This window comes from Mycteria americana (assembly GCF_035582795.1).
Source record: "Mycteria americana isolate JAX WOST 10 ecotype Jacksonville Zoo and Gardens chromosome Z unlocalized genomic scaffold, USCA_MyAme_1.0 Scaffold_30, whole genome shotgun sequence".
Taxonomy (NCBI): domain Eukaryota; kingdom Metazoa; phylum Chordata; class Aves; order Ciconiiformes; family Ciconiidae; genus Mycteria; species Mycteria americana.
Genome location: NW_027445437.1, coordinates 2,932,769 through 2,960,744, shown reverse-complemented (window position 1 = coordinate 2,960,744; position 27,976 = coordinate 2,932,769). Strand labels below are relative to the sequence as shown.

At 39.5% G+C, this 27,976-nt stretch overlaps 1 protein-coding gene across 2 annotated transcripts; it reads left to right on the top strand.

Moving 5' to 3' along the window:
- Nucleotides 1–25,668, top strand: LMAN1 (lectin, mannose binding 1). Of its 2 annotated transcripts, XM_075489044.1 has the most exons (14): nucleotides 1–257; nucleotides 1,806–1,960; nucleotides 2,050–2,157; nucleotides 5,481–5,542; nucleotides 6,262–6,361; nucleotides 10,841–10,964; nucleotides 11,368–11,426; nucleotides 12,038–12,170; nucleotides 13,868–14,061; nucleotides 14,232–14,302; nucleotides 20,005–20,158; nucleotides 20,900–21,021; nucleotides 22,695–22,763; nucleotides 25,061–25,668. In XM_075489044.1, the coding sequence occupies exons 1-13, from the start codon at nucleotides 44–46 to the stop codon at nucleotides 22,729–22,731; spliced, it is 1,533 nt and encodes a 510-aa protein (XP_075345159.1). In that variant the 5' UTR covers nucleotides 1–43; the 3' UTR covers nucleotides 22,732–22,763; nucleotides 25,061–25,668. The 2 variants fall into 2 exon arrangements, with proteins under 2 accessions (XP_075345159.1, XP_075345160.1); XM_075489045.1 differs by lacking the exon at nucleotides 25,061–25,668 and having other exon boundaries at nucleotides 22,695–24,002.
- The last annotated feature ends 2,308 nt before the right edge of the window (nucleotides 25,669–27,976 follow it).

Sequence of the window (27,976 nt, the reverse complement as noted above, 5' to 3'; positions counted from 1 at the left end):
GCGCCCTGTTGGCTGTGCCCGGCGTCCCGCAGCACGGTCCAAGATGGCGGCGCGCGCGCAGCGGGGTGGCGTGGCGGCGGCCCTGCTCGCCGGTGCCCTGCTCGCCTTCGGCCGTCTGCCGCTCGCCCTCGGGCAGGCGGCGGCGGAAGGCTCGGCAGCAGCCCTGCCGCACCGCCGCTTTGAGTACAAGTACAGCTTCAAGGGGCCGCACCTGGTGCAGGCGGATGGGACGGTGCCGTTCTGGGTGCATACGGGCAGTAAGTGCCGGGCGGGGGGCGGCGGAGCGCGAGCGGGGCCGGTCCGCGCCACGTTCCTGCCGTGCAGGCGGCTGTGGCCGGCCCCGCGGGGGGACACGTAGTCCTCGTTACTTGAGGAAAAGGTGCGGGAAGGAGCCGCCACAGGCCGTGGCCGTGGCCGGGGAGCTGAGGGGCAGCGGCGAAGATGGCCGGGGCCGGCGGGACCGGTCAGCCTCGGCTGGGTTCCGAGGGCTGCCAAGGCATCGCGTGAAAGCGGCGGGAGCTCTTGTGGCCTGCGGCTGCCAAAAGGGAGAAGAGCTGGACCCGGCCCCCGCGCCTTCTGCCTCCCTCGGCAGGGCCGGACCGGACCGGACCGAGCGCGCCGTTAGGCTCGAGCGCCGTCCGTGCCCCCCGCCCCGCGCGCCCTGCGGGCCCTGGCCCGGGTTTCCGCGTAGCTCCAGAGGCCCGGAGGAGAACTGCGATCGCGGTGGAACGGCTGCAGAGCCGCCCCCGCTTTCTTTGCCGCGCGGTTCGAAGTTGCGTGTGACCTTTCTTGTGACGGGGTAGCTCCGTTGCTGTGAGGAGTTGGCTCGGGGTGGTGTGGAACTCCTGTGAAGTGATGATGTGTCACTGTGGGGCAGACTGAAAGCCGGCCTGGCGCCGGGGCGTTGTACCTGCGATGAGCCCCCGGTGCTTCTGTGTGGCTACGACTCCTGTGGAGTTTCATAATGTAAAAGCTTGACGTGGAAATTGTGCCTGGGCAAATACGACTTTATTGAGTGTAGTTTGTGCAAGTTATGTATCCTCTGCAGCATGGGTTAAGGATTTGATTGTACTCAAAAAGGCATGTAGTCTTCTGTAAGTCCCCCCGCTTGTAAAATGTATTGATATTTACTGTACATATGGTTCTACCTTAGTATAGTTTCTCTGCAGTAACTTCTGCTGTGGTTTTTTTTTCGGAGAGACTTTAATTTAGTTTCTTTTGGTTAATTTATGAGCGTTAATTTTTGACTTATTTGACATTATGCTACAAGTGTCATGAAGGAAACTGTCTAGAGATGAGCTTTTTTCCTGCTTTTTTAAGCAGATAAGCACAAAAATAAATGTTATTTAATACAAGTGAATGAATCTGTCTCTCTAAATGTATGCCTATTATTGTTTTAAACTATTAAAAAAATTAGAACATCTCTTTTTAAAAAGCAGACCAGAAATCTGTGATTTGTGAAAAGTCATGTGGGATACAGCAGAAAGCTAAACCTGGGGGTTTTTAAAATTAATTTAATATGTATCTTAAGTAGAACATTGGTCTTGTTGGTCCCAAATGGAAGGTGATTAAGTCTTCTGTAAAGCAGTAGTAATCAAGTTGTTGAAAGTAGAGGTCTGGGGGTTTGGTTTTTTTCTTCCCCTCTCAAGTGCTTGCGTACTCCACTAAAAAGTTATTTTGAAAACTTTTCTCTAGTTGAGGAGATCAGAAAACTTTGTGAATTTAGAGGATTTATTAATTGGCTAGTTAAGCACTTGCAATACTCTCTCTTTCATATATTCAGCGTTGGTTCCTTTCCTTTCTAGATGCCATACCAAGTGCAGATCAGATTCGTATAACAACATCTTTGAAAAGCCAAAGAGGATCAGCATGGACAAAAAACAAGTCAATGTTTGAATACTGGGAAGTCGAAGTGACCTTTCGAGTTACAGGAAGAGGCCGCATTGGAGCTGATGGATTGGTATTAAGAATTCGATCTAACTGAAAAAACATAGGCATGCTTTAAATAGTGAATCTTGAGTTACAACCCTTACTTGCTTTCTGTAATAGGCAATCTGGTTTACAGAAGAGCAAGGCTTGGAAGGTCCTGTTTTCGGGGCAGCTGATCAATGGAACGGTGTTGGAATTTTCTTTGATTCCTTTGACAATGATGGAAAGGTTAGTCGGAAGCAAACTCTTCTAGCAAAGATTATAAATTAATTTCCTGCCTGTTTTGTACGTATAACTTTGTGGAAAAAATAGAATGTTGTTTTCCTACTCTCCTCCCCCTTCACTTCAAAGGGATAAATTAAAATAGTCAAGTTTCCCTTACAGATTTTTTTCTACTACACTTTTTTCACACTTTTTTTTTTTTTTTAAAGCTTGAAAGTTGAAGCGTAACACATAATGAATCTCCACTGAACATTGGTTCATGTGTTAGGTTTGGAGGGAGAATGCCATGTACATATGTACAAGCTGAAATTTGGAATGTCCATGCATAATTTGAAATGTTGATATATCTGAAGATGTGTGCTTTGGAAGAGGCATATTGTAGCAAAATATGACGCTGTGGAAACACAAATTTCTATGTCTCTCTTCAGAGATGCTCTTTTTCTTGCAACAAATCTGCCTTGAGTAGTTCAGCAGCAAAAATTCTGTAGCAGATGGGGGTGACAGTTGCTGTTTTGAATTTACAGTTTTCCAGTCCAGAATGATCCTGGGAAACTTTAACAATACACAGTAGCTCTGCTGTGCTTCTTTTGCTTTTCCTGCACTACTTCAGCTTGCTTTTAGATGTTTTAGATATATTTTTGTGGGTAGACAAGCTTTTTTCCTACAGATGGCTTTTGATATACAGCAAACTTCATCATATATAAAAGTTGAAAGACTGAAGGTGACGTTTATGTTTCTGATCTTCAAAGACAGGACAGAATTACAGCATTGTTCAATTTATTAAGAATTTTTAAATCCTTTTTTTTTTTCCTTTTTTTCTGACTTCTGGCATGAATACGGACACTGGCGTAGTTTAGCTGGCTGAAGATGCCACCTATCAAAAGTTGAACAACACTGTTTGCCAGAATTTTGATAGCACTGGGATCATGGCAAGTTTAGTCAGTGTGGTGTGAAACCCTTTTTTCGAAAGTGATGATGTGTCACTTCTGGTCAAAACAAAAGTCTTCGTCATGCCTGTATTGGTCTGACGTGTCTTAAATACTGGAGTTTGTAAGACTTTTTTTAATGACAACCTGTTACTTTCTTCAGTCCTGGTGTGGAGAAATACTTCTTGGTGCTGTTTTAGTGTGTTCACTGGAAGATGTTTGGTGCTGTAACCTAGGTCCTCAGCCTAATTTGCTAGCATCCGGAAGCAGACTTCATCTAGTACTGCCAACTCAAAGCACCCTGGTTATGATGCTGATTTAGAAACTGCAAAGCTTTTTTTCTCTTACTTCTAAGGCTGTAGGTTATATGAGAGTTGAATTTTTTTTTCTCTGTAGAAGTAGTGACAAGAGCTTTTGAAGAAGAGAAATGCAATTTCATAGCTCTGAACAACTGAAATTGTAAGAACCACACTAAATGTCACAAGAGTTTACAGCACATCTTTCCTGTGACCTTTGGAGGCAAAAAAATGAGAAGGTATTCCCCACTTTAGATTCTCTACCATCTTTCAAGTTCTTGTATGTGCTTGCATCTGGACAAGATCCCCAGCAGAAATTGGACCGCCCATTGACCATTAGCATTGGATACTTTTGTTAGCAGCTGTCTACTATGCTCTAAGGTAGATTAGACTTGGGTTGCATTCATGAGTGCTTTGAAATTGAACTGTTTGTACACGCTTTGTGCAGAATATATGCAAGTATGCTCTGAACTAATTCAATATTACTGTTGTTAAACTGAAATAAACAGTAAGAAGATGACATTAAAGTATTCCAGTGGTACTGAGCAGGTAACACTGATGTCGAAGGAATTAAGCTAACCAAACTCCATTGCTGAGAAGTAGAAACACTGGCGTATTTCTGTATACCGGTGTACTGTTCCGTGGTTGTCACAATCTGTGTGATGAAGTAAAGAAATAGATAGTTCGGTTGTAGTGGATTTTTGAAGACAAAGGACCACCCTACCCCACCACTGTGAATTGAGAAGGACATTATTTCTTGAATTCTTGAAATCTGAGTCTTGTTTTCTTTTCTTGAGAGCTGGTAATCTCTCTAGTGGGACAGTATATTCCTTTATGCTGTGGTTTAACCCCGGTAGTCAGCTAAGCACCACACAGCTGCTTGCTCGCTCCCCCCTGGTGGGATGGGGGAGAGAATCAGGAGGGTCAAAGTGAGAAAACTCGTGGGTTGAGATAAAGACAGTTTAATAGGTAAAGCAAAAGCTATGCGCTCGAGCAAAGCAAAGCAAGGAATTCATTCGCTACTTTCCATCAGCAGGGAGCTGTTCAGCCATCTCCAGGACAGCAGGGCTCCATCATACATAATGATGACTTGGAAAGACAAATGCCATAACTCTGAATGTCCCCCCTTTGTCCTTTCCCCAGCTTTTATTGCTGAGTGTGATGCCATATGATCTGGGATATCCTTTGGTCACTTGGGATCAGCTGTCCCGGCTGTGTCCCCTCCCAGCTCCTTGTGTACCCCCAGCCTACTCACTGGTGGGGGACTGTGAGAAGCAGAAAAGACCTTGAGGCTGTGTAAGGAATAACTAAAACATTGCTGTGTTATCAACACTGTTTTCATCATAAATCCAAAACATAGCCCCATACAAGCAACTCTGAAGAAATTTAACTCTGTCCCAGACAAAACCAGTACGCTTTAGGAGATGATGAATTGAAATGTTGAAGGGGAAAGGGAGGTTAACTCTGAAATCTTGTGCTCTTGTAAAAACTGAAGTTCATTTCATAAACTCCTGGACGCAACTGGAATAGCACTGTAAATCTTTCTGCCGTTATCATTTTAGCTTGTTCTCATCCTCTAGCGATTTAAATAACTGGGGATGTGTTCAACAGACTTTGTTTAGTCTCTGACAGATAGCTTCTGAGGTTTTTCTAATGACTGTGACAAGGTCAGTACTAAGTCAACATAGTGTCTGTTTGGATGTTTTTCCCAGTGTTACGTAGCCAAAGTAGGTTATATTAAGTCATCTATTGGTTTTAAGATCTGTATCTTCACTACGTATTAATTTCTCCTATCTGTGGCTTTTATATTTCTGTATTTGTCAAATGATGGTAATTGGTGGTATATCCAGGAACTTAATTTGTGTGGGTTTTTTCACCCCTAACTATGCAAAGAATGTAGTAGGCTCTTGCAAAGCATGCAGCATGACACAGTGCTACTCAGTCATTTTGCTCATGTAATCCTGAAGTACAGAAAGAATAAAAACATCTGTGGTGTATCTGTAGTGTAATGACTTCAGGTGCTTTATCACAGAAAGGCTATCAGTGATGTTGCTCATGTTTCACTTTGAATTAAACTATTCCCTTTGTTTGCTATTTCTTTTTCTAGAAAAACAATCCTGGAGTGATTGTTGTAGGCAACAATGGAAAACTTCTGTATGACCACCAGAAGTAAGTTTATTTTCAGTGTTAATGATGTATGTTTGCTTTTGAATGATGAAATGTTTCCTGAAACTCTTTGAGAAACATAAAGGTTTCTTTCATATGAAACTGTGTTGTTTCCTTTACATTTGAGTTTTTCTATTTGTTAAAACACTGGTTTTGGCAGTAACAGCACAGAAATTGGCAGCTGATGGATATTGAAATGGCATATATCCTTTGGGATGGGTGAACTCAGATAAATGGAGGTACAGACTTTTTACCTCCTCATTGCTTACGGATATCTTCCACACACGGCTAGTAACTGACAAAAGTGACTAACTGAAAGTTAATTGCCTGTTATTAAATTAATTGGTTTAGTTTTGATTTCTGATTGTTTGTCAACAGCATAATTGACATCTTTTTGGATTCTCTGAGAAGAGAGGTGTCTAGCTTAGTTGGTGCAGTCCGGACTATAGCTTATTTCCATCTCAGTTCACAGGTGCAGGAATATATCTTAGAAGCAAACAGATTTCCCCATTACTGCATTCTGTCTATATTGGGTGCTGTGTAAAGCATCTGGTACTGTTGATCCCAGACTTCAGAACAGCTCAGTGCAGTTCTAAGACAGCTTTTGAAAAACTTGCATATTGAAAAACTACTATGATGTTGCTTAGTGATACATTGATGCTTTTTTGTCTTAGCTGATAAATCATAAGATATAGTTTTATGCAAGTTGTCTTCTTGCATAGTGATGGTTCCACGCAAGCATTGGCATCCTGTCAGAGGGACTTCCGTAACAAGCCCTATCCTGTTCGAGTAAAGATAACATACTACCAAAAAACATTGACTGTAAGTACTCTGAAATAACAGTTACTCATGTTTCTCAGGTTTTTAAGTGTGAGATTGTTGCAACTATTTGAAAACCCAAAGACCCCATATGTTAATTCCAATAGTCTTGAAAATGTTGAGCTCGGTAGCAGAAGTTGGAAGGAGGTGCAGTGTGTTCAAATGCTACACAAGTTCTTTTAGCTACATTAGTGCATCTGTAGCTTCCTGAGCTGACTCGGCAGGTATCGCTGATTTTTCTGATGTTACTTAAAAGTCAGTCGTGCTAAGGTACTCATATGTGCTCACACCCTTCTGTTGCTGTTGACTTGCCTGTAAAGGTGTCCCAAAGCCAGCATCTGTTCCTCAGCTTCCAAGTGGTTGAGCAGCTCTTTAACTTGAACGATATTTCTCAAGCTGATCTGAGAGCTGCAGAGGGTTTTGTAGCTGACTGTAAGAGGTTCTTGAAATGTGACTAAAAAAACCAAAGCTCGCTCTTTGACAGTAGATTTAAATTTGCTACTTGAGGCTTCCCACCTCCAAGAAATAATAGGGCTTTGAAGATTAAAGAAGATAGAAAACCACTGTTATAAGGGAGTCTTTAAGACTTCTTAAATACTATTCAGATGACTGTGAATTCCTTCTAGATAAGGAGAGAAAGATACTAATGTGGTGCTGGGTTGCGACAGCTATGAAGTGTGTATTTCTTGGCTTCTGATTGCTCCTGAAAAGGTGCTATTCATAGGTATTAGCCATAAAACACACAGCTGTCATTTTGTGGTAAAAGTTTCTCTAAAAGTAAACATGAATGCACCTAAAAGAGGGTGGACCTTGTACTGTGTTGTAATGGTAAAAGCTATCTGTTACTCCTGAATGAAAATTACATTTCAGACTCCAAGGCTGCTGTCTTTTTTGAATGCACCTGGTCCCCAATGCCTTATCTAGGAAATCCTCTGGCCCAAATGTTGCTGCTAACCTTAGCAGTTCTGCAAATGCATCCGTGGAGGAAAAGAGAATCTCTCTAAGCTTAGAATCAACCTAAGAACAGTAAGGGATGACTCTTCTAGATCAGACCAAAAATTTGTGTTGCCCAGATCCTTATGGGGACGTATACTTTTGATAGACTGGCCTCTAATGATCCCCGAGTCAGGGATTTCTTGAACCAGAGTTGATATTATTACGCCATGATCAGTTTTAGGATAGAATAGAATAATTCCATTTGGAAGGGACCTACAATAATCATCTAGTCCAACTGTCTGGCCACTTCAGGGTGACCAAAAGTTAAAGCCTGTTATTAAGGGCATTGTCCAAATGCCTTTTAAACACTGACAGGCATGGGTATCGACCACCTCTCTAGGAAGCCTGTTCCAGTGTTTGACCACCCTTTCTGTAAAGAAATGCTTCCTAACGTCCAGTCTGAACCTCCCCTGGCACAGCTTTGAACCATTCCCACGTGTCCTGTCCCTGGATCCCAGGGAGAAGAGCTCAGCACCTCCCTCTCCACGTCCCCTCCTCAGGAAGCTGCAGGGAGCAATGAGGTCGCCCCTCAGCCTCCTTTTCTCCAAACTAGAGAACCCCAGAGTCCTCAGCCGCTCCTCACAGGACATGCCTTCCCGTCCTGTCACCAGCTTTGTTGCCATTCTCTGCATTCAAGTACACATTCAAGTACCTTAACATCCTTTTTAAAGTTGTGGGGCCCCACAGTACTCGGGGTGAGGCCACACCAACGCTAAACACAGTGGGATAATCCTCTCTCTTGACCGGCTGGTTATACTATGTTTGATGCACCCCAGGATGTGGTTTGCCCTCTCGGCTGCCAGGGCACACTGCTGACTCGTATTGAGCCTACCGTCAACCAGCACCCCCAGATCCCTTTCTGCGGGGCTTCTCCCCAGCCACTTCTCTCCCAGTTTATCCTTGTGTCCAGCATTACTTCATCCCAGGTGCAGAATCCAACGTTTGTTCTTGTTAAATTTCGTGCCATTGATGATTGCCCAATGCTCCAATCTATCTAGATCCCTCTGCAAGGCCTCTTGTCCCTTGAGTCAACAGCACCTCCCAGTTTAGTATCATCAGCAAACTTACTAAGGGTGCATTCAACTCCTGAATCCAGATCATTGATAAAAATGTTGAACAGCACTGGCCCTAGGATTGAGTCCTGAGGAACACCACTGGTGACTGGTCGCCAGCCAGATGTAGCCTGATTCACTGTGGCCCTTTGAGCCCTGCCGTTCAGCCAGTTCTTTACCCAGCGCACCCTGAACCTGCTTATCTCACAGTTGGACAACTTGTCCAGAAGGATACTGTGAGGGACAGTATGCAAAGCCTTACTGAAGTCCAGAACAACTACATCCACCACCTTCCCTTCATCCACTAGGTGGATGACCTTATTGTAGGATATCAAATTAGTTAGACGGGCCTTTCCCTTCGTGAACCCATGTTGACTATGCCTGATGATTGCATTGCTCTTCAGATGCCTTTCAATAGCACCCAGTATGATCTCCATAATTTTTCCAGGCACTGAGGTTAGACTAACAGGTCTGTAGTTTCCTGGGTCTTCCCTCATGCCCTTCTTGTAAATTGGAATAATGTTGGCTAGCTTCCAGTCAGTGGGGACCTCCCCAGACTCCTGAGACCTTTGGTAGACGATTGAGAGGGGTCCTACGGTAATATCTGCTAGCTCCTTCAGTACTCTGGGATGAATCCCATCTGGCCCCGTGGACTTATGAACATTCAGCTGATACAACTGGTCCTTTACAATTTCAGTGTCACAAATGAGAAGTCACTGCTGCTGCAGCCATGGTCCTCCAACTCAGATGACCGGGCAGCCCAAGGTCTATCAGTATTGGTACAGACTAAGGCAAAAAAAAGAGTTGGATGCCTCCATCTTTTCTTCATCCCCATTTGTCAGATGACCATCTTCAACAAGTATTGGTCCAATGTTTTCCTTGGACCTCCTCTTGCTATTAACGTACTTAAAAAGCCTTTCTTGTTGTCTGACACAACACTGGCCGGTTTCAACTCTTGTTGAGCTTTGGCCTTTTATGTCTTCTCCCTGCATATGCAAACCACAGCTCTGTAATCTTCCTGCAAAGCCTGACCTTGCTTCCAGAGGTCACACAATTTCTTTTTCCTTTTGACTTCCAAGAGGAGTTCCCTGTTCAGCCAAGCTGGTCGTCTGCCCTGCTTGCTTGACTTTTGACACAATGAGATTGCCTGCTCCTGTGGAAGGTTCTTGGGGCAGGGGGGAAAGGGGGTTCTTAAAAACTGACTGACACTCACGGACCCCTAAGCCCTCAAAAGCAGTTTCTCTGGGGACATTGCTAACTAGCTCCCTGAGTAGCTTAAAGTTTGCTCTCTTGAAATCCAGGGTAGCAACTCTGCTGACCTTTTTTCTCATTACACCAAATTTTAAAATCTACCATTTTGTGATCGCTGTGGCCAAAACAGCCACCTCCCAGCACACCTCCCACAAGTCCTCCTCTGTTCACAAACAAGTCTAGGAGGGAATCTTTCCTTGTTGGCTCACTGAGTACTTGTGATGAGAAATTATCATCTTCAGGAATTTCCCAGACTTGCTTGTCACAGCGGTATGGTATTCCCACTTGATGTCTGGGAAGCTGAAATCTCCTATAAAGACAAGGACTACTGATCCAGAGATTTCTCCTCATTAGCTATAGAGTAACTCATCAGTGCTATCATCCTGATTGGGTGATCAATAGCAGATGCCCACAGTGACATCTCTGACATCTTTGTTTTCCATCCCCCTGATCCTCACTCAGAGGCTCTCAACCACATCGTCTCTAACTGTAAGGGCTGTACAGTCAAACCTCTCCATTACATACAGTGCAGCACCTCCACCTTGCCTGCTCTGCCTATCTGTCTTGAACATCCTATAGCCCTCCATCCCAGCACTTCAGTTGTGGGACTCATTTCACCAAGTCTCGCTAATACCAATGATATCGTAGCTCTGGGAACGGACCAACGCTCCCAGTTTGTCCTGTTTGTTTCTTATACTGCAGGTGTTGATGTACAAGCATTTCAGAGGTGCTCCTAAACCCTCGGTGCTCCCTGGAACAGTGTAAATGCTCCCATTAGCACCCTCAGGCAGTGCCGTGCCATCCCTTGGCTTACCTTCATCTCTCCCTTTCCCCCATGTGTTCCTTTCCATGCACTAATTTGTCTTGCTGCTTCTTATAACTGAAATGGATACATCTTTATATGTGTCTGAATTCTATGCGGTATGTCCTCGTAGGTGATGAATGGAAAATGTTGAATTTTGTTCATGTTGAACTTTGAATCAGGCCTTTTTTCCTTTTTAAAATAGCAAGTTTACACATTTTCTTTGTAAAAAGTGTCTTTCGGAAAAGTAGTTGGTTTTGTTTTCTAGTATCAGCTGCTGAATTACCAATAAGTTGTATTTGTGACCATTACTGTAAATTGACAAAGCAATTAACACAAATAGATTTATGTGGTAAAAATTGTAAGTGTTTATCCTTTTAGGTATTAATTAACAATGGCTTCACTCCAGATAAAGAAGACTATGAATTTTGTGCAAAAGTGGAAGATATGGTGTTGCCATCACAAGGATATTTTGGAATATCTGCAGCAACAGGGGGACTTGCAGGTAGCAAATGTTAAAAATTGTGACAAATGGTGTGGAGGCTTGCAGGGCTTGCAAGAGAGGTTTTTTGGTTTTGGTTTTTTTTTTTTTTTTTTTTTTTTACTGCTAGTGTTGCTCCATTATACCAATTTTTGACCATGATGATGTAATTAATTCTTTCCCATTCCTAAATTACTGATATGCTTAGGCCTTTTCCTGGCTAGAGCAGAAGGACTTTCAATTTGTCCTGACAAAGACATTGTGCAGTCTCATTCCCCACTGCATAAACTCTTGGGAGGACTTTGGGAGGATGCTGTTGCCTGAAGATCCTTTGCAAGTGCAGGGTTGAGTTGGGAAGTACCAGGATTTGTAACGTGTAGCAGTAGCAATTAACAGTGGGTTTTTTTGGTTTGTCTGTTGAATACAGATGATCATGATGTCCTGTCTTTTCTGACCTTCCAGTTGACTGAGCCTGGGAAGCAAGTAGTAAGCATCTTTATGCATAATTAATAAAATATGTTATTGTATATGTTTTATGTATACCACCAGACTATGGCATTTCCTCTGAAGTCATACTTGGCATCCCTGTTTCAGGATTTTGGCACGTAGCTGTGCTGTCACCTGTTTTAGAAAAATGAGACTAATGCTGTAATGTTTTGGTAATATTTTAATTAAAGTTTTCAAGACCAGAATTCTTGAAGCAACACTGAATCAACAAAAATCCTGATGTTAAATGAAAATGTGCAGAGAAAACAAACTAAAAAGTACACTTTGTTTGGAAAGTGGACAAATAATCTGTTCTTGCTTTCAACTTCCCATACCTCTAGAACACTTCTGTACTGCTAAACAGCATCTATCCTTGTAAAACTTGATTTCTTTTTAGTCACAGAAAGTATGCATGTATCAGGAAAAAGCTGTGGGTCTCCATAGGAATGTCTGGTTTCTCACTTCAACTTAATATATTAATGTGCTCCACTAATTGTGTTATGCCTTCAAATCTGAAATCTGAACAGCCTTGCTGGAGAATAAGTTATATAGGAGTGGTGGTGAACATGAAAAAATCTCTCTCCCCTCCCCCCTTTGATAATGTTTTAAAGCCAACACCAGATGCAGAAATTCCTCAAAAAGATAAAGAGAAGTATCAAGAAGAGTTTGAACACTTTCAACAAGAATTGGATAAAAAGAAAGAAGAATTTCAAAAGGAACATCCTGATGTGCAAGGACAGCCAGGCAAGTTATTTGAGCGATTTTTCAGTTGTCAAGGAAAATGTTTGCTTTCTGGGATATTCAGAACTAGGGCCTGATACTCTGACTGACCTTACTAAGCTCCTACTGATGTTACTTACTTTATTTAAGAATCTTTCATCTTTTGTTTGTGAAGTGTTTTCTGAAATGTAAAGTCACTTTTGTCATGCCTGGATTGAGAACAAAACAAAGGAATGGAAACATGATGAGAACGATGAGAATCTGTATGGAACAGTAGAAGGGAGAGAAGGTCATGCATCCCTCTGTAAAGTGATGATTAAGGAAGCATGGCCTTTCTGATTATTTGAAAATATATATGAAAGGTCATCTTTTTGGTCTGTTTCTGCACATTCATAACAAACGGGGTTTTTTCTGTCTTGTTTTATGGATGGTTATTAAAGATGGGCTAGTGGTTGTGCTGGAACACGTGCTTACTTGGAAAAGCTTTTTAATGCTTGCCTAATATTGGGCATGTGTTGAGTTACTTCAATTTCAGCACCACAGCATTAGCTGGCATTCGGCGTTGGTATTTGGGTTGGTTAATAACCAGATTTCCAGCTTGATGTTGTTAAAAACTGTGGCCTTTATTTTTACGTTTTAAGCTATTGATAAGAAATTTAAGTTTGGCTGGATAAGGCAGAGTTGACCTTTCCACTATTGATACTACGCATCTGCAGCTCTCAGCAAGCATTGGTTTAAAGATGTTTCAGACTGAACAGCATTTTTCCACTGATTTCAAATTATATTTAATTTAGGAAAATTATAATAATGACTCTTGCCCACTTTTTTGAGTGTTTAGTCAAAGTGCTTTGACTTTGATTGTTCTGCTGTGGAACATGGTGGGGGTTTTGTTTGTTTGCTTGGGTTGGTATTTTTAAAAAATTAAAAATTTTTTTTTTTTTTTTAATTTTTGGGGCAAAATTTTGGGGCTGGGCAAAAAAAGCTGCTTATTTGAAAATATAATGGAAGCCAGTCTATTTCTTACTTTTGTGGATTGAATTAGCTGTATTTGAACACGCACACATCAGGAATGTGCTTTAGGCATCTAGACCTGAAATTTCAGGTTGTCATCTTTTTTTGCACAGCGATAAGTTATGACTGTTCTAAAGGTCCTACACCATTTTAACTTCATCTGTGTTTTTGAAATATTGTCCAGCCTTCCATTGATAAGAAATAATAATCTTTTTGCCACAGAGTCTTTTGGACTTTCTTCTTTCTGATGTTGTTGAAGCTGTGGAGGAACTCACTCAAAATGTGCAGTCACTTCTCTATTTCAAGCTACTTTTTCAAGCTTACTTTTTCTAACAAGTAGCTGTTACTTAATACCTGCAAATCTCTTCTGAAGGGTAGTTGGTAACACAATGCTAGCTTATGCAATGATAGCTGCCTCCTAATAATAACAGCATCCTGTGCAACATAAAATGGAAACATTACCCAAGTATTGAAATAGGAACTCTAAGATGGAGTCTGGGTTTGAATGTGTGGTTAACTCTGTGCAGTTGTTCTGATCCCATTTGGGTATACTTTGCCATGGCAATGATGATAAATAAACACCAAATGCATCAAATTATAGGGAAAAAAGTATATCCATGTGGAAACTTTAAGGGCGCAAGAAAAATGATACAATGCAACTTAGGAGGAATGCATGTGTCTAAGAACTACCTGTGCTTTATTTTTATCAGCGGATGATCTTTTTGAAACTGTAAGTGATCGTGAACTGAGGCAAATCTTTGAGGGGCAGAATCGAATTCATCTTGAAATCAAACAGCTTAACAGGCAATTGGACATGATTCTGGATGAGCAGAGGAGGTATGTCTCTGCAGTCACAGATGAGATTGCTAGAAGAGGAGCTGGTTTTCCAGGTCAACAAGGACAGGTAAATAAAAATAAAAAAAAAAAAACAACAAACCAAACACTCCACTGTGATTGATAGCTCAGCCTAATTTCAGCAGCATGATCGATTTGCTTTTTCCAAGATATGTTGATCTTTTTCTCCTTCCTCCCTCTGCTCCCCTCGCCCCTGCCCCTCTCCCCTCCCCCCACCAGGTTTCCCACCAAGAGATTGAGACTGTTGTGAAAACTCAAGAAGAGGTCATTAGACAAGTAAATGAAATAAGGTAAATGGTTTCTAAATATTAAGGCTGTGTTTTTTGAATTTTGTATTATTTTCCACCTTTTAAATCCTACTTATTATTTCAGTAGGAGAATATTGATAAACTTGAAATTTCTCTGTGTCAGTTCCTTAGTGATGACTCTCTGCATACATTTAATTTCTATGATGAAGTAAGCTCATGTCCCTAGGGTGGCTAAGCCCCCTGATTCACCTCTTTTTTTTTTTTTTTTTTTTCTTATCATGAGATTCCACTTCAACAGGTAAGTCCAGTCCCCCTAAAAACAATTGATTTCTGCTAATGTGATAACCTGCTACCTCATGGAAATTTGCTGCTCTGGTTTTGGAGTATTATAAAAACATGAGCATAAATGCCTTTGATTTATAGCTAGTGAACCTAAAAAAAAAAAGGTGTATTGGAGGATCTTGTCCATGTACTCAGTCTACTCCTGATATAATGATTATATGAGTGTATTATTAGATAATATTGTGAATAAGATCCATAATATTATATTTAACAGTATTATATGAGATATAGTTGAGGTTTTGTTTAGCGTAAACAACCTATAAAGGCATGTAAGGAATTCTGAGAAGTAGTTCTGTACAAATGAAAATGTCTGTGCATGTAATAAGAGTTGTTGAGATTTATTGCTTCTTATTCTAATTATTATTTGTGTGGGTTTTTTTCTAAAGTAGTTAACGTCTTTCTCCAATATAGACATACATTTTGTCTTTGTTTTTTTTTCCCTAATTTTGCTATGACTCCCTAAAGCTCATATATTGATCATTGCTCCATGGTGGTCTGTTAGCGTTACTGATTCGTGTATCACAAAAAGTATTTACAGTCTTATGTCAGGTGTCTCAGAATTCCAGTGTGTATAAGCCTTGGAGAGGCCTCGTTTTGTTTTGGTTTTTTTCTTTTTTTCATTTCTGTTGTAGATTAACCTTTTTTATCAGTAGGAGTAGGGCTAGGCCTTGAGAGAGCATTGCTTCTTGATGGAAGTTGAAACAAGGGCCAGATCTGGAAAATATTTAATGTCCTCTCTTGGCCTGAACTGTGAAAAATAAGGGGACAAAAAGTGCAGTTTCCACAGTCCTGCACCTGTGAAGGAGTAATTCCATCCGTCAGTACAGCCAGAGGACCGATCAGCTGGAAAGCAGCTTTGCAGGAAAGAACTTGGGAATCCTGATGGCCAAGAAATTGGACATTGGGCCGCAATACACCCTTATGGAAAGACCACCAGCAGCATCCCAGTCTGTTGTGCAGAGCGTTGCCAGTGGGTCGAGGGAGATGATTATCCCTCTCTGTTCAGCACTGGTGACACCATATCTGGAGTCCTGTGTCCAGTCTTGGGCACCTCAGTACAAGAGAGACATGAACATACTGGAGAGAGTCAAGTGAAGGATCATGAAAATGATTAAAGCGTTGGAGCATTTGTTGTACAAGGAGAGGCTGAGGGAGCTAGGATTGTATAGCCTGGAGAAAAGGCTTGGGGGTATCTTATCTATGGGTATAAACACCTGATTTTGGAGGTGGTGAGGGTGATAGGGACAGACTCTTCTCACTGGTACCCAGTGACAGAATGAAGGGCAATGGGCACAAACTGAAATACAGGAAATTCTGTGTAGATAAAAGAAACTTGTGAGAGTGGTTGAACACTGGAATAGATTGGTTGCCCAGGAAGGTTTTGCAGTCTCCATCCTTGGAGATACTGGAAACCCAACTGTGACTAAAAATTCCTTGGTTTGTTAGGTGCTAAGATGTATTGTCATACAGCACTTAAGGGGAGGAAAAAAAAAAGAAAGGGGGGAAAAAAAAGCACTCATATTAAATTACTGTCACTTACATTGCATAGTGAAGACAGAAATGTGTTGGGTTTTTTTCATGTGCCAATGTATTGTGTAGACCATTTTAGTAATCTTGGCCCCATTTCTTGTAGGTTAGAGAAAAATGGGCAAATGTTTTTAAACTCTACTGTGATAGAAGTGCCTGTTTGTTCTTTACACATGGGCTGCATGCTCTTACTTAAAAAATACTTTTGTTATTCTAAGGGTGTGAATATTTTATGGACTAATTTTACTTACTGTGTGAAAACCAGGCCTATCAACTGATATATCCATGTCTTTTGTAGCAAAAGATAATCACATTAAAGGAGACTTGGACAGTTACAGACCTGTTTTTTTGCCTAGATGGATTCAGTTGTGTGGCAGTCTTGGGTAATTTATTGGAATCTAACTGTACTACATTAAGACTCCTGGGGGTGGGCTTTGTTTGGTTCATTGGCTGGTTTCTTTTTTTGTCAGAGGACTTTCTGCCAGTTAACTTTCTCAGGAAACTTCTGTATCTGCAGGGACACTTGCAAGTTCCCAAGTGATTAATAATTTTGCTTTTTAAGATGCAGTTTTTTAAATCGATTGAGAGCTATGCTGTACCTTTTCAAACTATGTTACCAAATGAAGTAAAAACCTTATCTTGAAGGTGCTATACTGCTAAAATGGATTTGAGAAAATTCCTGTGTTTGATAGGGATGTCTGTGTACTGCTTCTAAGACATTTTACAGTTGCTGTCTTTAGCAGGAATGTCTTTAAGTTGGTTTAACCCTTTATAGTAGTTAAAACATTCCTTTCCTTGGGCTTAAAAAAAGGAGAAAACCAAATCCTACAACTTGGTGTTGTAGTATATAAGCAGTTGTGGTTTTTTTCCTCTATTAGTTCAAGGGCAGCTCTTCCAATTTATCTAAGTAGGTCAGTTTTTGTAGAATGAAGATTAGAGTGCTTCCATTTTTGCACTTGTTCTTCCACGAAAGCTTTTATGTTAATATTCTTGACAAATCTTTATACCTTGCAAGCAAATTAGATTTTCTTGTTAACATTGGCAGTCTGCCCTTTTAGTGACTACTTATTAGGTAGGAGTTTGCGTAACATCATCTTAATATTTTTCTTAGATTAAAGAAATGCTTTATTTATAGATAGAAATGAACAGCCCGCTGTTGCATTGCTGATCATCCCGGAGGAAAAGGACTTACTAAGTAATTTTCTTGTCAAGATTTGTGGATTTCTTAATCATCTGATTACAGAAGAATCTTGCATGTTCATACAGTAGAAACTATCAGCATGGTATTGTTCATGCAAAAGTAAATGTAAATTAAATTTGATACAGACCATGTCTATTTAGGGAAGTTATTTTGCTTTTTAACAAAGAGTGGATCAGTCTGGGGGAAGGTTGGTGTGCAGATTTCTGTTAATTACATGGGGATGGTGGTATTAGGGAGAGGAACAAAATGAGTGTCACACTTGTATTCTAGCACTGAAAATAGTGGGGCAAGATAAACAGTGTGATGGATGTGGATAGACAGAATTACTGCCAGCATTTATTAGGCAGTGGTCATGATGGTGGTTGTATGGGTTATTTAAGAAAAAAATCTTCCAGTGAAAAACTTCTGAAATAGGTTATTATAACACTAATTCAAAGTACAGGTAAATATTAATCAATTTACTTTAAATCGTCTATACAATGACAATACAAAAATATAAAATAATTTCTTGATAACGTATATGCTAATTTAAGTTAGGACAGATGAGGGGAGTTTTGCATTCATTTTGTATGTGTAAGTTCCAAATCAGAAATGTAGAATGAGAGAAGGTGAGAGTTGCTTTGATTAGTTTTGTTCGCAGTGGCTTACAGAAGTAAACAGCTGGGTTCTGGTAGCTCCTTTTGATAACTTTGCAATATTAAAAACGAGCTTATTGAGGTAAATGTTGCGAGTTTTGCAGAACTCCATGGGTAACTCCATCTGGCCTAGAGTGCAGTACATTATCTGGAATAACTGGAAATGCAACTGTGGAAAGCGACTGATCTTCTAACGTGCTGGAAGTGGGATTGAGCTTTTCCAAAGATGACAGGAAAGGGTGAATCCTTGGATCTTTTTGTTACTGAAAGTGAAAAGAAATTTTTTTTGTTATGTGGGAAGTATGCAGAATACTGGTAGTCTAGTATGTTAAGTTGATTTGTGTGTTAAAAGTGATATTTTTAAGAAAAACTGGTGGTCTTCAGTTTGAAGAAAAGTATATTGTTAATCCAGCATTTAGTAGGGCCTGTAATTACTAAATGCCTCTTTGTTAAAGTGGTGTATCTGCAACTCGATATAATTGTGTAGATTAATTGAGAGTGTGGCTTTGACTTAGCACGTAGCTGCTTCAAGGAGTTTAAACATGCTGCATTGTTCTTATAATGGAGCAAAAGCTGCTGCAACACTAATACAGCATATCTATGCCTGCAATTTTTACTTCTGAAGCGTTGTCACAGTGCCTTTGAATAGATATGTACCTTACTAGTTTTTCTCTTTTCTCCTGTTGGTTGTTTTTTATTTTTAGTTCTGTGTTTTTTGAATTTTAATGGCGTGAAGAGCAGCTGATGCAAAGCTAAAAGATGGGCAACATCTTTATGAAGATTATTTGTAAACATTTAAGTTTTGATGCTTAGTTTGCCGTTTTCACAATGAATATGAGCCATTTAAAAATCCGTAATATAATTTTGTATCACACTTACAAGTATGATTATATGTTGTTGTTGCCAGTTTACGTAATGAATAGTATTCAAGCCAGGGTTTTGTTGTTTTATTTTTTTTCTTATGTGAAAGTTAAAATTGAAACTGTTCCAGGTCAGGTTGGATGGCTCTGAGCAACCTGGTCTAGTGGAAGGTGTCCCTGCCCATGGCAGGGGGGCTGGCCCAGATGATCTTTAAAGGTTGCTTCCAACCCAAACCATTCTGAGATACTATGATAAATTGCTGACCACTGTACAAAGAGTTAGGACTTTACCTTGAAGGCATAGAAGTAAGCTCTCATCTGAACAAAATGTAAAATTTTAAGTAAATTAAAAAGAAATCCGAAGACATGCATTTTGATTGTTTATTCTGTTAATAATGAAAAGATTAACATTCACATGATAAATATTTTAGCTGTGGAGTAATCCTCTTTGCAACTGAAAAGAGACATCACAGTAGGGGAAAATTATATAAACATATTGATTAGAGATTAAGTATTTTTCTCTCATTGACTAGTTTACCTCAAACAGAATTAGTTATGGAACCTCAACTTTTTACAGATTTAATTTGATTTGTTGTAGAAGCAAAATGAATTCACATGAAGACAATATTAAGTATTATGACAATACATATGGGAAATGAGTTTCTCGTATAAATGATAATCATGAAACATGGATGTATCTAAATCTTTTCTTATCCCTAAAGCCTCTTCTTTATTTTTATTTCTTACATGACTGCTTTTATTTATTTATTTTTCAAACAGCTTTTGGTTTTCTTCAAAGATTGCATTAAACTCTGCTTATCTTAAAGCCTCAGCAAGAGCTTCAGATAAAACACTTGTTTTAGACTTCATCAGTCAGGCAAAGCAGATGTCTAGCAATAGAATATTTGCCAGATCTTGTTTTCAGTGTGACTTTAGGAGATGGTGCACTGTACAAATTGAAAATGTCTGCAGAATTACATATTTTTTAAAAATCATAGTTTGATTAAGGAATTATTTCTTGATAGGTATTCTTGGAAGCTAGAAAAAATGTTTTCTGCCTTTTGGGGCAACTATGTATTGCAAATTAATTTTAATGGACTAAAAGGTGCCCAGAATATCTGCTGTTTGTAGAAAAGCTATTCTGTGCTGAAAGACGTTTTGTTGTTTGTCTTGTTTCAGAAATTCCATGGCTGATACTCTGAGGTTGATCAGTGGAGCTCAACATCCTGGCTCTGCTGCAGGAGTCTATGAAACAACTCAGCACTTCAATGACATCAAAGAACACCTTCATGTAGTAAAGAGGGACATTGAGCATTTAGTACAACGAAATATGGTAATTTATGTGCTGGTAGTGTAAAGCATGACTGTAATACTTCTTTATTTGGCTGTTAGTGAAAAGCTAGGATGAGCCAGCCTGCAATTTATGGAGCAATTAATCCTTCATTAAGCTGCTTCGCTAAAACTGCACTGCCTTGACCTAACTGCATGATCTGTGTCTTGATGAGAAGTTTTGCACAAAGAGCATGATTTTTAGTCTAATTTCCTGTGGAAACAAGGTCAAGCAATTAGGTTTTCTGGGTGCTTTTTTTGTGTTTGTCCCCCTACTTAACAGCTGTATACAGAGGAGATTCTCTATTGCTTCTGCACATAAGGGAGAGCTTTAATCAGGGAAGCTCGGGCAGGCTCCGCGTAAGGTCTCTGAGTGTGAAAGATGACTGCGTTCACATTCAGGAGCACCTTAGTCTAGCCTAGGTAGCAATTAAGCTGAATTAGTTTATGATCTCATGGAATGTTCTTAATTTCTGGGTTAGTTTATTGCAGATTTATTCTTTCCCCTATAACCCTCAAATCAACATCAGTCAGTTTATCTGAGAAACATAAAGGTGAAAGGGGAAAGTGAGACGGGGAGTAAGATTTATGATTTTTCAGAGTAGTGTCATTCTGCTGTTTTCTGCTTGAGTTGCAATTTTTAGATCATGTTGCAAAGACCTTGTTTTGTTTCTTACATATAACAGTCTTTTGATGGCATGTCTTGTTTGCTCTTTTCTCAAATACTGTTTTTCTTGGGTTTTAGCCATCTAGCGAGAAATCGAAGTGTCCAGACTTGCCACCATTTCCATCATGCTTATCTACAGTGCACTTCTTCATATTTGTAGCAGTGCAAACAGTGTTATTCATTGGTTATATCATGTATAGGTAAGTATGTTTTTCTTTAAAGACAACAGGGCAAATTATTTTAGAATTTCTGACTGGAAATGCAATTGCAATGGTATGATTATGTTAATCTTCTTTAAAACAAGCAGTCATTCAGATTGGAAGAGACCTTGGGAGGTCTCTAGTTCAACCTTCTGCTCAAAGCAGGGTCAACACTGAATTCAGACCAGGTTGCTTAGTATTTAGACTGGTCAGTTCTTTAAAAAACCTCCAAGAATGGAAAATTTACCACTGTTAAGGACCCCAGTGGAAATGTTTAATTACCATAATGAAGTTGGGTTTTTTCTCCCCCCGCCCCCATGGTATATCTAGTGGGAACCTGCCCTGTTTCAGTTTGACTGTTGTATCTCTTTCTTATAATGTGCATCTCTGTAAAGAAACTGTCCCTGTCTCCTCAATAACATCTTGTGGGTATTAGAAAGCTGCTGTTAGACCTCCTTGAAGCCTTCTTTTGTCCAGGATGAACAAGCCCAGTTCCCTCCCTCTCTTCTCTTGAGGCATGTGCTTCAGCTCTTGACCTTCATCCTTGTGGTCTTCTGCTGGACTTCACTGAAGTTTATTAATACCTATTAATCAGTGAAGATTAATATCTATTAAAATCTGATGTGATTGGATTTTTTTTTTTTTTGCTGTGTGTACCTACAAGCTGCTTATCCCATCTTACAAATTCCTCAGTGAACTTTTTTTATGATACATATCCCTTCATCCCTCTTCTACATATGATATTGATAGTGTATGGACTTCCCCCCCCCCCCCCCAAGTAATTGCGGTTTTATCTGTTCTCTTCATCTTCCTTGTAATGTCATAATGTTCAAATTAAATTTGCGTCGATGGAAAGGAAAACCTGTTGAGAGTAAGGACTGACTTGCTTGGTAGTCTTCCCTCCTGCTTCTCTCGCACACTAATCAGGATAAGGAGTAGGGACCAAAATAGCTGCATCTCTTTTCAAAGAGAAAATGCTGTGTGCTACCCCTATGGAAGGATAACTAGTATAAACGTAAGACCAATGCTGCTGATAGCACTAACTTTTACTGTGTGTCTGCTTCTCTGCAAAGTGGAGAGAGTGCATTTCTTATGTATGTCATGTTGTGCCATCAACTGGAAAGACGGCTTCCAAGACAAAGGAGGAGCTGGTCCCCTCCAGTTCTTTTTGATGCCCTTGTAATTCTAGCATCTGTGTGTGGTTCATCCACGGTATCTGTATCCACTAAGAAAATAAATATGTTCTGTGCCAGAGGGAAAAGGAAATCCCATTTCAAGTAAATTCTTTCACTGCTTAATTACATGTGTTTCCTTTTCTGTGATGATCTTTAGGCCAATCAGATACTGAGAAGCTTTAGAAAATTTTAGTTAAAGTATTTTAAAAATCAGTTCATATGTTCTTTCACAGTTTCTGGCTTCTGTCCAGAAGGTTTTGTTTCCTTCTGTGTCTGATGCAAAATTGGAACTATAGTGATGTTACCAATGCCTTCGTAAATAGAAAAAATTATATCCTATTTTTGTGATATGACTTATATTTGATTTCCCTAAGTCTCTATGGACAAGGAATGGGATCTTTTAATCTCCAAATAAATGAAATGTTTATTTATTTAAACCAGTTAGCTAGTTTTATACTATAAGTACTTAATGAATTCTCTTCTGCTTTTTTCTTTCAGGAGTCAACAAGAAGCAGCAGCCAAAAAGTTCTTTTGATGACCTGTTCCTTTTGTGTGTACATAACAGCAGTATGTATGCACAGAAAATTATACACTTCTGTAAATGAGGGAAATTTTAGTGTTTGATATACTTCAATATTGTAAATTATTGAATTTTGTTAAAGAAAATGAGTTCTCATTTAAACTGTTGATGCTGAAGTTAAAAACAGACTGGGGAGCAGCAGAGCAAATGCTAGATAGGGGAAAAGTGTGGACCCTATCTAAGTCTATATTTTCGGCTAACTTTCTCATAAATACTGCAAGGCAAATGCCGTGTTCCTCTTCTTTTGTTAAGATTCCAGAGGAGGGAATTGAAACCCCCAGGTTTGGTGGTTATTCATAATGAGAATTTCAGATGGATGATTCGTGCAGAAAGCTTGCCACTAAGTGTGCTGACATAACAGTTTAAAAAAAAACAAAAGCAAACAAACAAAACCCAAACAACTGCTCTCCTCTTTTTTTTTTTTTTTTGGGGGGGGGGGTAGGGTGGTGTAAAAATCTGTTATAAACATTTAATTTCTTTACCAATTGGATTCAGCAGTTTAAGAATTATTTAGTTAATTCTAACTCTTCATGAAATATAGATTTAAGCACTTTTTAATATGTGGACACAAAGACAGGCCTTTAACAGTCTGACTGTTGATACCTAATAGAGAAAACAAACTATACAGAACAAACAAACAAAGGCTTATCTCCTTATTTTGGGTTTTGGTTTTAGGCAGTGGGAGAAAACATGATAAAGTAGTTTCTTCAAGTTTCAAGTCTGTCTGTAATTTTCTTTGGAGATTGTGGAACTTTTTCAGCAAAGATATCATTGCTTTATACCTCTTCAAATCTGATTTTATAAGGATGTATTTAGTGTATGAATATGTCTTTACTTTTATAAAGCTGTCTTGTGTCTTTCATGTATCAAATACAGGTGCTTTGATTTAAATCTTGACATGGCAAGTATTCTAAACCACAGATATTGAGTGTTAACCCATTTCTTCACAAGCTGTTGCTTCAGACATGTTTGTTAATCCAGCAGCTATTGTAGAACCAGTTTTGTGTGTCAATTCCTGCTTTAATATCAAAAGCATAAGACTGAACATGTGTTTGTGATTCTGCTTATCAGTTGAACATTTGCTTCAGGAAAAAAACAAAGCAGATAGCCCAAATTAGGAATGTGAAGTGAACTCATTTTGCCTTGTTTACATATCTGTGGTAACTTTGTCCTCGAGTTCTTTGTGTGTAGATTTAGAATAGGAGGTTTTGGTTGTTTTTTTTTTTTTTTAATTCTATAAAATGCATCAGGATATTTCACTTTTAATTATTAATCTGTTTGAATCTGCAAAAATTATCTAGCATACTGCTACTGCATTCCTATAATCTACTCCCTTGGAGTGCAACACAGGCTGCCGAATTCACTGTAATGAAGAACTTCAGTATTGTGCCTGTCAGTTTGGAGAAATGACAGGCAATGATCAATCTATGCAATATATTTTGTTACTTAAAATACAGTGTCCAGAAAGTGGATGTCTGTGCTACACCAATAAACCAATACTACCTACACACCTATTTACATAGCTACAGTATGTAGTATACTGTAAGTGGTATAGCTTTATAGATTCATTTCTAAATTTGAGAAGATTTTGCTGTACTAATTGGAGAAACTATTGCCTCAAGCTAATCTTGCTGGATAAATAGGGTAAGTCAATGAAAACCACTTTTCAGATAAGTGAGAGTAACACAGGAATTTATCCATTCAGTTCTTTCAACACCAGCAAATATTTACAGGTGCCTTGAGTCTAAGCTATTACAACTCTGACTCTTCTAACTAAACTTAATATATTTTCTTAAATTGTTCTGAAAATGTACGGTGTTGTTCCTTTCAATTGCAAGCCTTCCTGCATCAGCGCAACACCTAAACAGAACTCGTCTCTCACAGCAGGCTTTGCAAGACCCTTTATACAGAAAGGCTAGCAATTGTATTTTGAGAAGTAGGTGCATATATCTGGCATAATGAGGAACACCTCTAATGTATCAGTTGGAGGAAGCCTGTATTTTTGTTACTGTGAATTTATCCAACCATAACTTTGTTTTAAAGCTGGAACAGCCCATGCTTTTGTGTCTTTTGTTAGAAAGAAGAGAAGGCTGGGGATGGTGTCTAGGTGAAAACTGGAACCTACAGTTGTATCTTCCCTGTGAGGCTCAGCTTGTGTGTTTATGCTGCTGATAGATCTGACATACCTCCCATGTGCAACTAGGAAACTTTTGTATTAGGGAGCAGAAGGTCTAAAGCGTAACATCCAAAAAGTGATAACTTTGCTTCATGCTTCATTTCACAGTCATCTCTCCTTGGAACTTCCATAATTGCCTCGTCACTCACTGGATCAAAGGAAAGCTCCCAGTTGCCCAGCTCAAATTTTGTCCTGTCTGTTCTTGGAAGTGATAGCAACAAATTTGGACTCTTAAGAATATTTGTCAGTCAATGTAGCCTCCTGTTATGGCTGGCTACTAGAAGTTTCTTTCAACACTGATAACGTGTTTGATTCTTACCAAGTAAGATTTCAGGACTAGGAGGAGAAGACACCGTGGAATCCAGTTTGACAATATGGGGGAGAACAAGTCTAGTAATTGTATTTGGAGTGTGGGTGATAAGTAGCAAATATTTGGCAGTGACAAGAGAATCTCATTGTACTGGTCAGGGTATATTAAATACACGGTCACACCTGAATCTTTCAAAAGTAAAATTCACAAGATGGTTTGTAAATTACCTAACTTCCTGTTTGAAGAAAATTTGACGTTTATCAATGCATCAATGACTGTAACACCGAAGACTGTCTACTGGGGTTCTTTTAAATTCATATGACATTTTCATATGTTTGTTTCTGACTAATGTAAATTGACACTTGGAGTTCAGAGATAACCTTATTTGAATAAAGATGCATATTTTTAGTAAGCTTTTTTCTTTTAATTTGGTACGTGTCAATGAAATCCAAGCAAGTGTATTGGAAGCATTCTTTACTCTCTGTTGTTCAGAGAGTTTGAACACTTTGAGATCTGGGTTCAGCCCTACCTGATACTGCAGAGTTAGCGGCATTCAGAGGCTGAGGCTCCGCCTGTACTGGAGAGACAGATGACTGCCATCGGTTAGAAGGACATGCTGAATCCAGCCTCGCTTCATTCTGCGTGAAGGGATTATATCCTCTGTGTTGCAGTCTAATGCAAGAGTGACTCTAACCTAAAAGGAAGAGATTCGCTCAAAAGCTTGTGTTGAGGGTATCAAGACTTGCCTTGCGTATCAGACACTTGGGGTCAAATGTAAAGTAGTATGTCAGCCTCCGAGTCTCTTGGCAGCAAATCGAGTTGCTTGCTGGCTGCTTTGAGTATACAAGTCTCTCATTTTTCTGAGCTGAAGATTGCCTGTATCTCTGAGGTTCTTTCTCCAGATTCCCCAAACAGCCATAACCTGGGTGCTCCGCTCCTGTTTGGAGTACAACATGCCTACCCAAAACAAGTCCGTCTGTGTCTCCTTGGGTTTCTTGTTTTGTTTTTTTTTTTTTTAATACTGTTCTGTCCAGTAAACTGTTTGTCTGTGGTAACCTCCCACAGGAAGAGTAAGAATTCCCTCACTGACCATCATTTTCCCCCAGGCAGGAGCAGTTTCTCCAAAAGATAAGGCAGCAAAAGTTCAGGCAGCACACTGAACCGGGGAAGCCTTGGGGCATAACAGAAGGTCAGGCTGACTTTGCCAGGCCCATTTGGAAGTAACTCTCTGAGGTAGGAGCAGTGATACCTTATGTATAAACCTAATGCTGGATTTTTAGTTTTTAAGTTTTGCCAAATAACAAATTTTATTTAACTTTATGCATTCCACTTCAGACTAATGCATGCTCAAGTTCAGCATTCTCTGCTTAAACTGGGATTAGCTATCTAACGTCGATGATCGCAGTTCCGTTAGCCGTTTGGGCAAGTACAATACAGTTTTGGTAGTCAAGGGCAGAGTTGGTCAGATGTAAAAAGTTGATTCTTCCCACAAATTCTTGCAATTTATGCATAGATCTGAAAGTGCATGGTGATTATAAAAATTCATTTTGATTTAAGAAAAATGCTTTCTAGGTATTTGTAGTATATTGAAGTAGTTTTGTTGTGATTTGGAATTCTTGCTTCTGAGTGATACTCTTTCAAAAAGAAATTTAAAGTTTCTTGTTTAATCAGTAATAATCCAGGATTACGGAATGTCCTGCCTTTTTTTTTTTTTTTTTTTTAAAATAGTAACAGGTCTGCTTTAATTAGAAAGTCTCTAATACAGATTAAGGTATTAGGCAAACTGGAATCCTCCCATCTCTCAGTGAAATCATGAGAGTGCTGGGAGAACCATTTAGATAATCAAAATTACAGCATGTTTCATTAAGGCATGCGCAGTCGGTCATAGTAGGATAAATGCTCAAAACCCAAAATCATGAACTTTTGAGACCTAGCAGATGATTTTCTTTCCCAAAATAGTCTATGATCTCGGTAGCAAATCCTGCAAATCTTCACCTGAATAGATGGTGTGAGGCTAATGATGCGCATAAAACTTTGAAAGATGAGGACCCACACAAGCAATCCACAAACAACAGCTATCCAGGCTGTACTGCAGCATATAGAATCGGTCAGATTCATTTCTCCTGTACCGACAGTTACGATTAAAAGCACCAAGTGTTCTGTGCAGCACCAGTCAAAGTGGTGATTGAGATGGAGACAGCTTGGGGAAGAGTTGAAATAAACCCTACGGAATGAAAAGTAGGAAGATGTGATTTGCTTTTTTTGTGATTGCTTTCTTGAAAAAACAGTAATGATAGCAGTAATGCCTCATTCATCTGTGAGACAAACCAACCATATGAAAAGTGGATGAAGAAAAATAATTCAACGTACTTTCTGTCCAATGTGATAAAATATTAATGGATAAAAATGATGGGGTTTTTTGCTTAATGAAGAATTCCAGTTTTCAAATCTCATTTGATTGCGTAAATCCAAAAGGGTTTTCTGCTCAGTAGCCCGAATTTTAGGATTTCACTATGGCCATTTAGTCAACCAGAGTTTTAATTCAGACCCATTGTTTTCCAGGGGATGTTTTCATCTCTCTGAAAGTGGGAGTTTCAAGACTGAAGAAGGCAAAATGCTGTTGCACACTATAATTGATTTCTGTGTGTGTGTGTGTGTACAATTAGCTTAAGGTATTAAAATAAAAAGTAGGTAGCTGCATCTAATGATTTTTT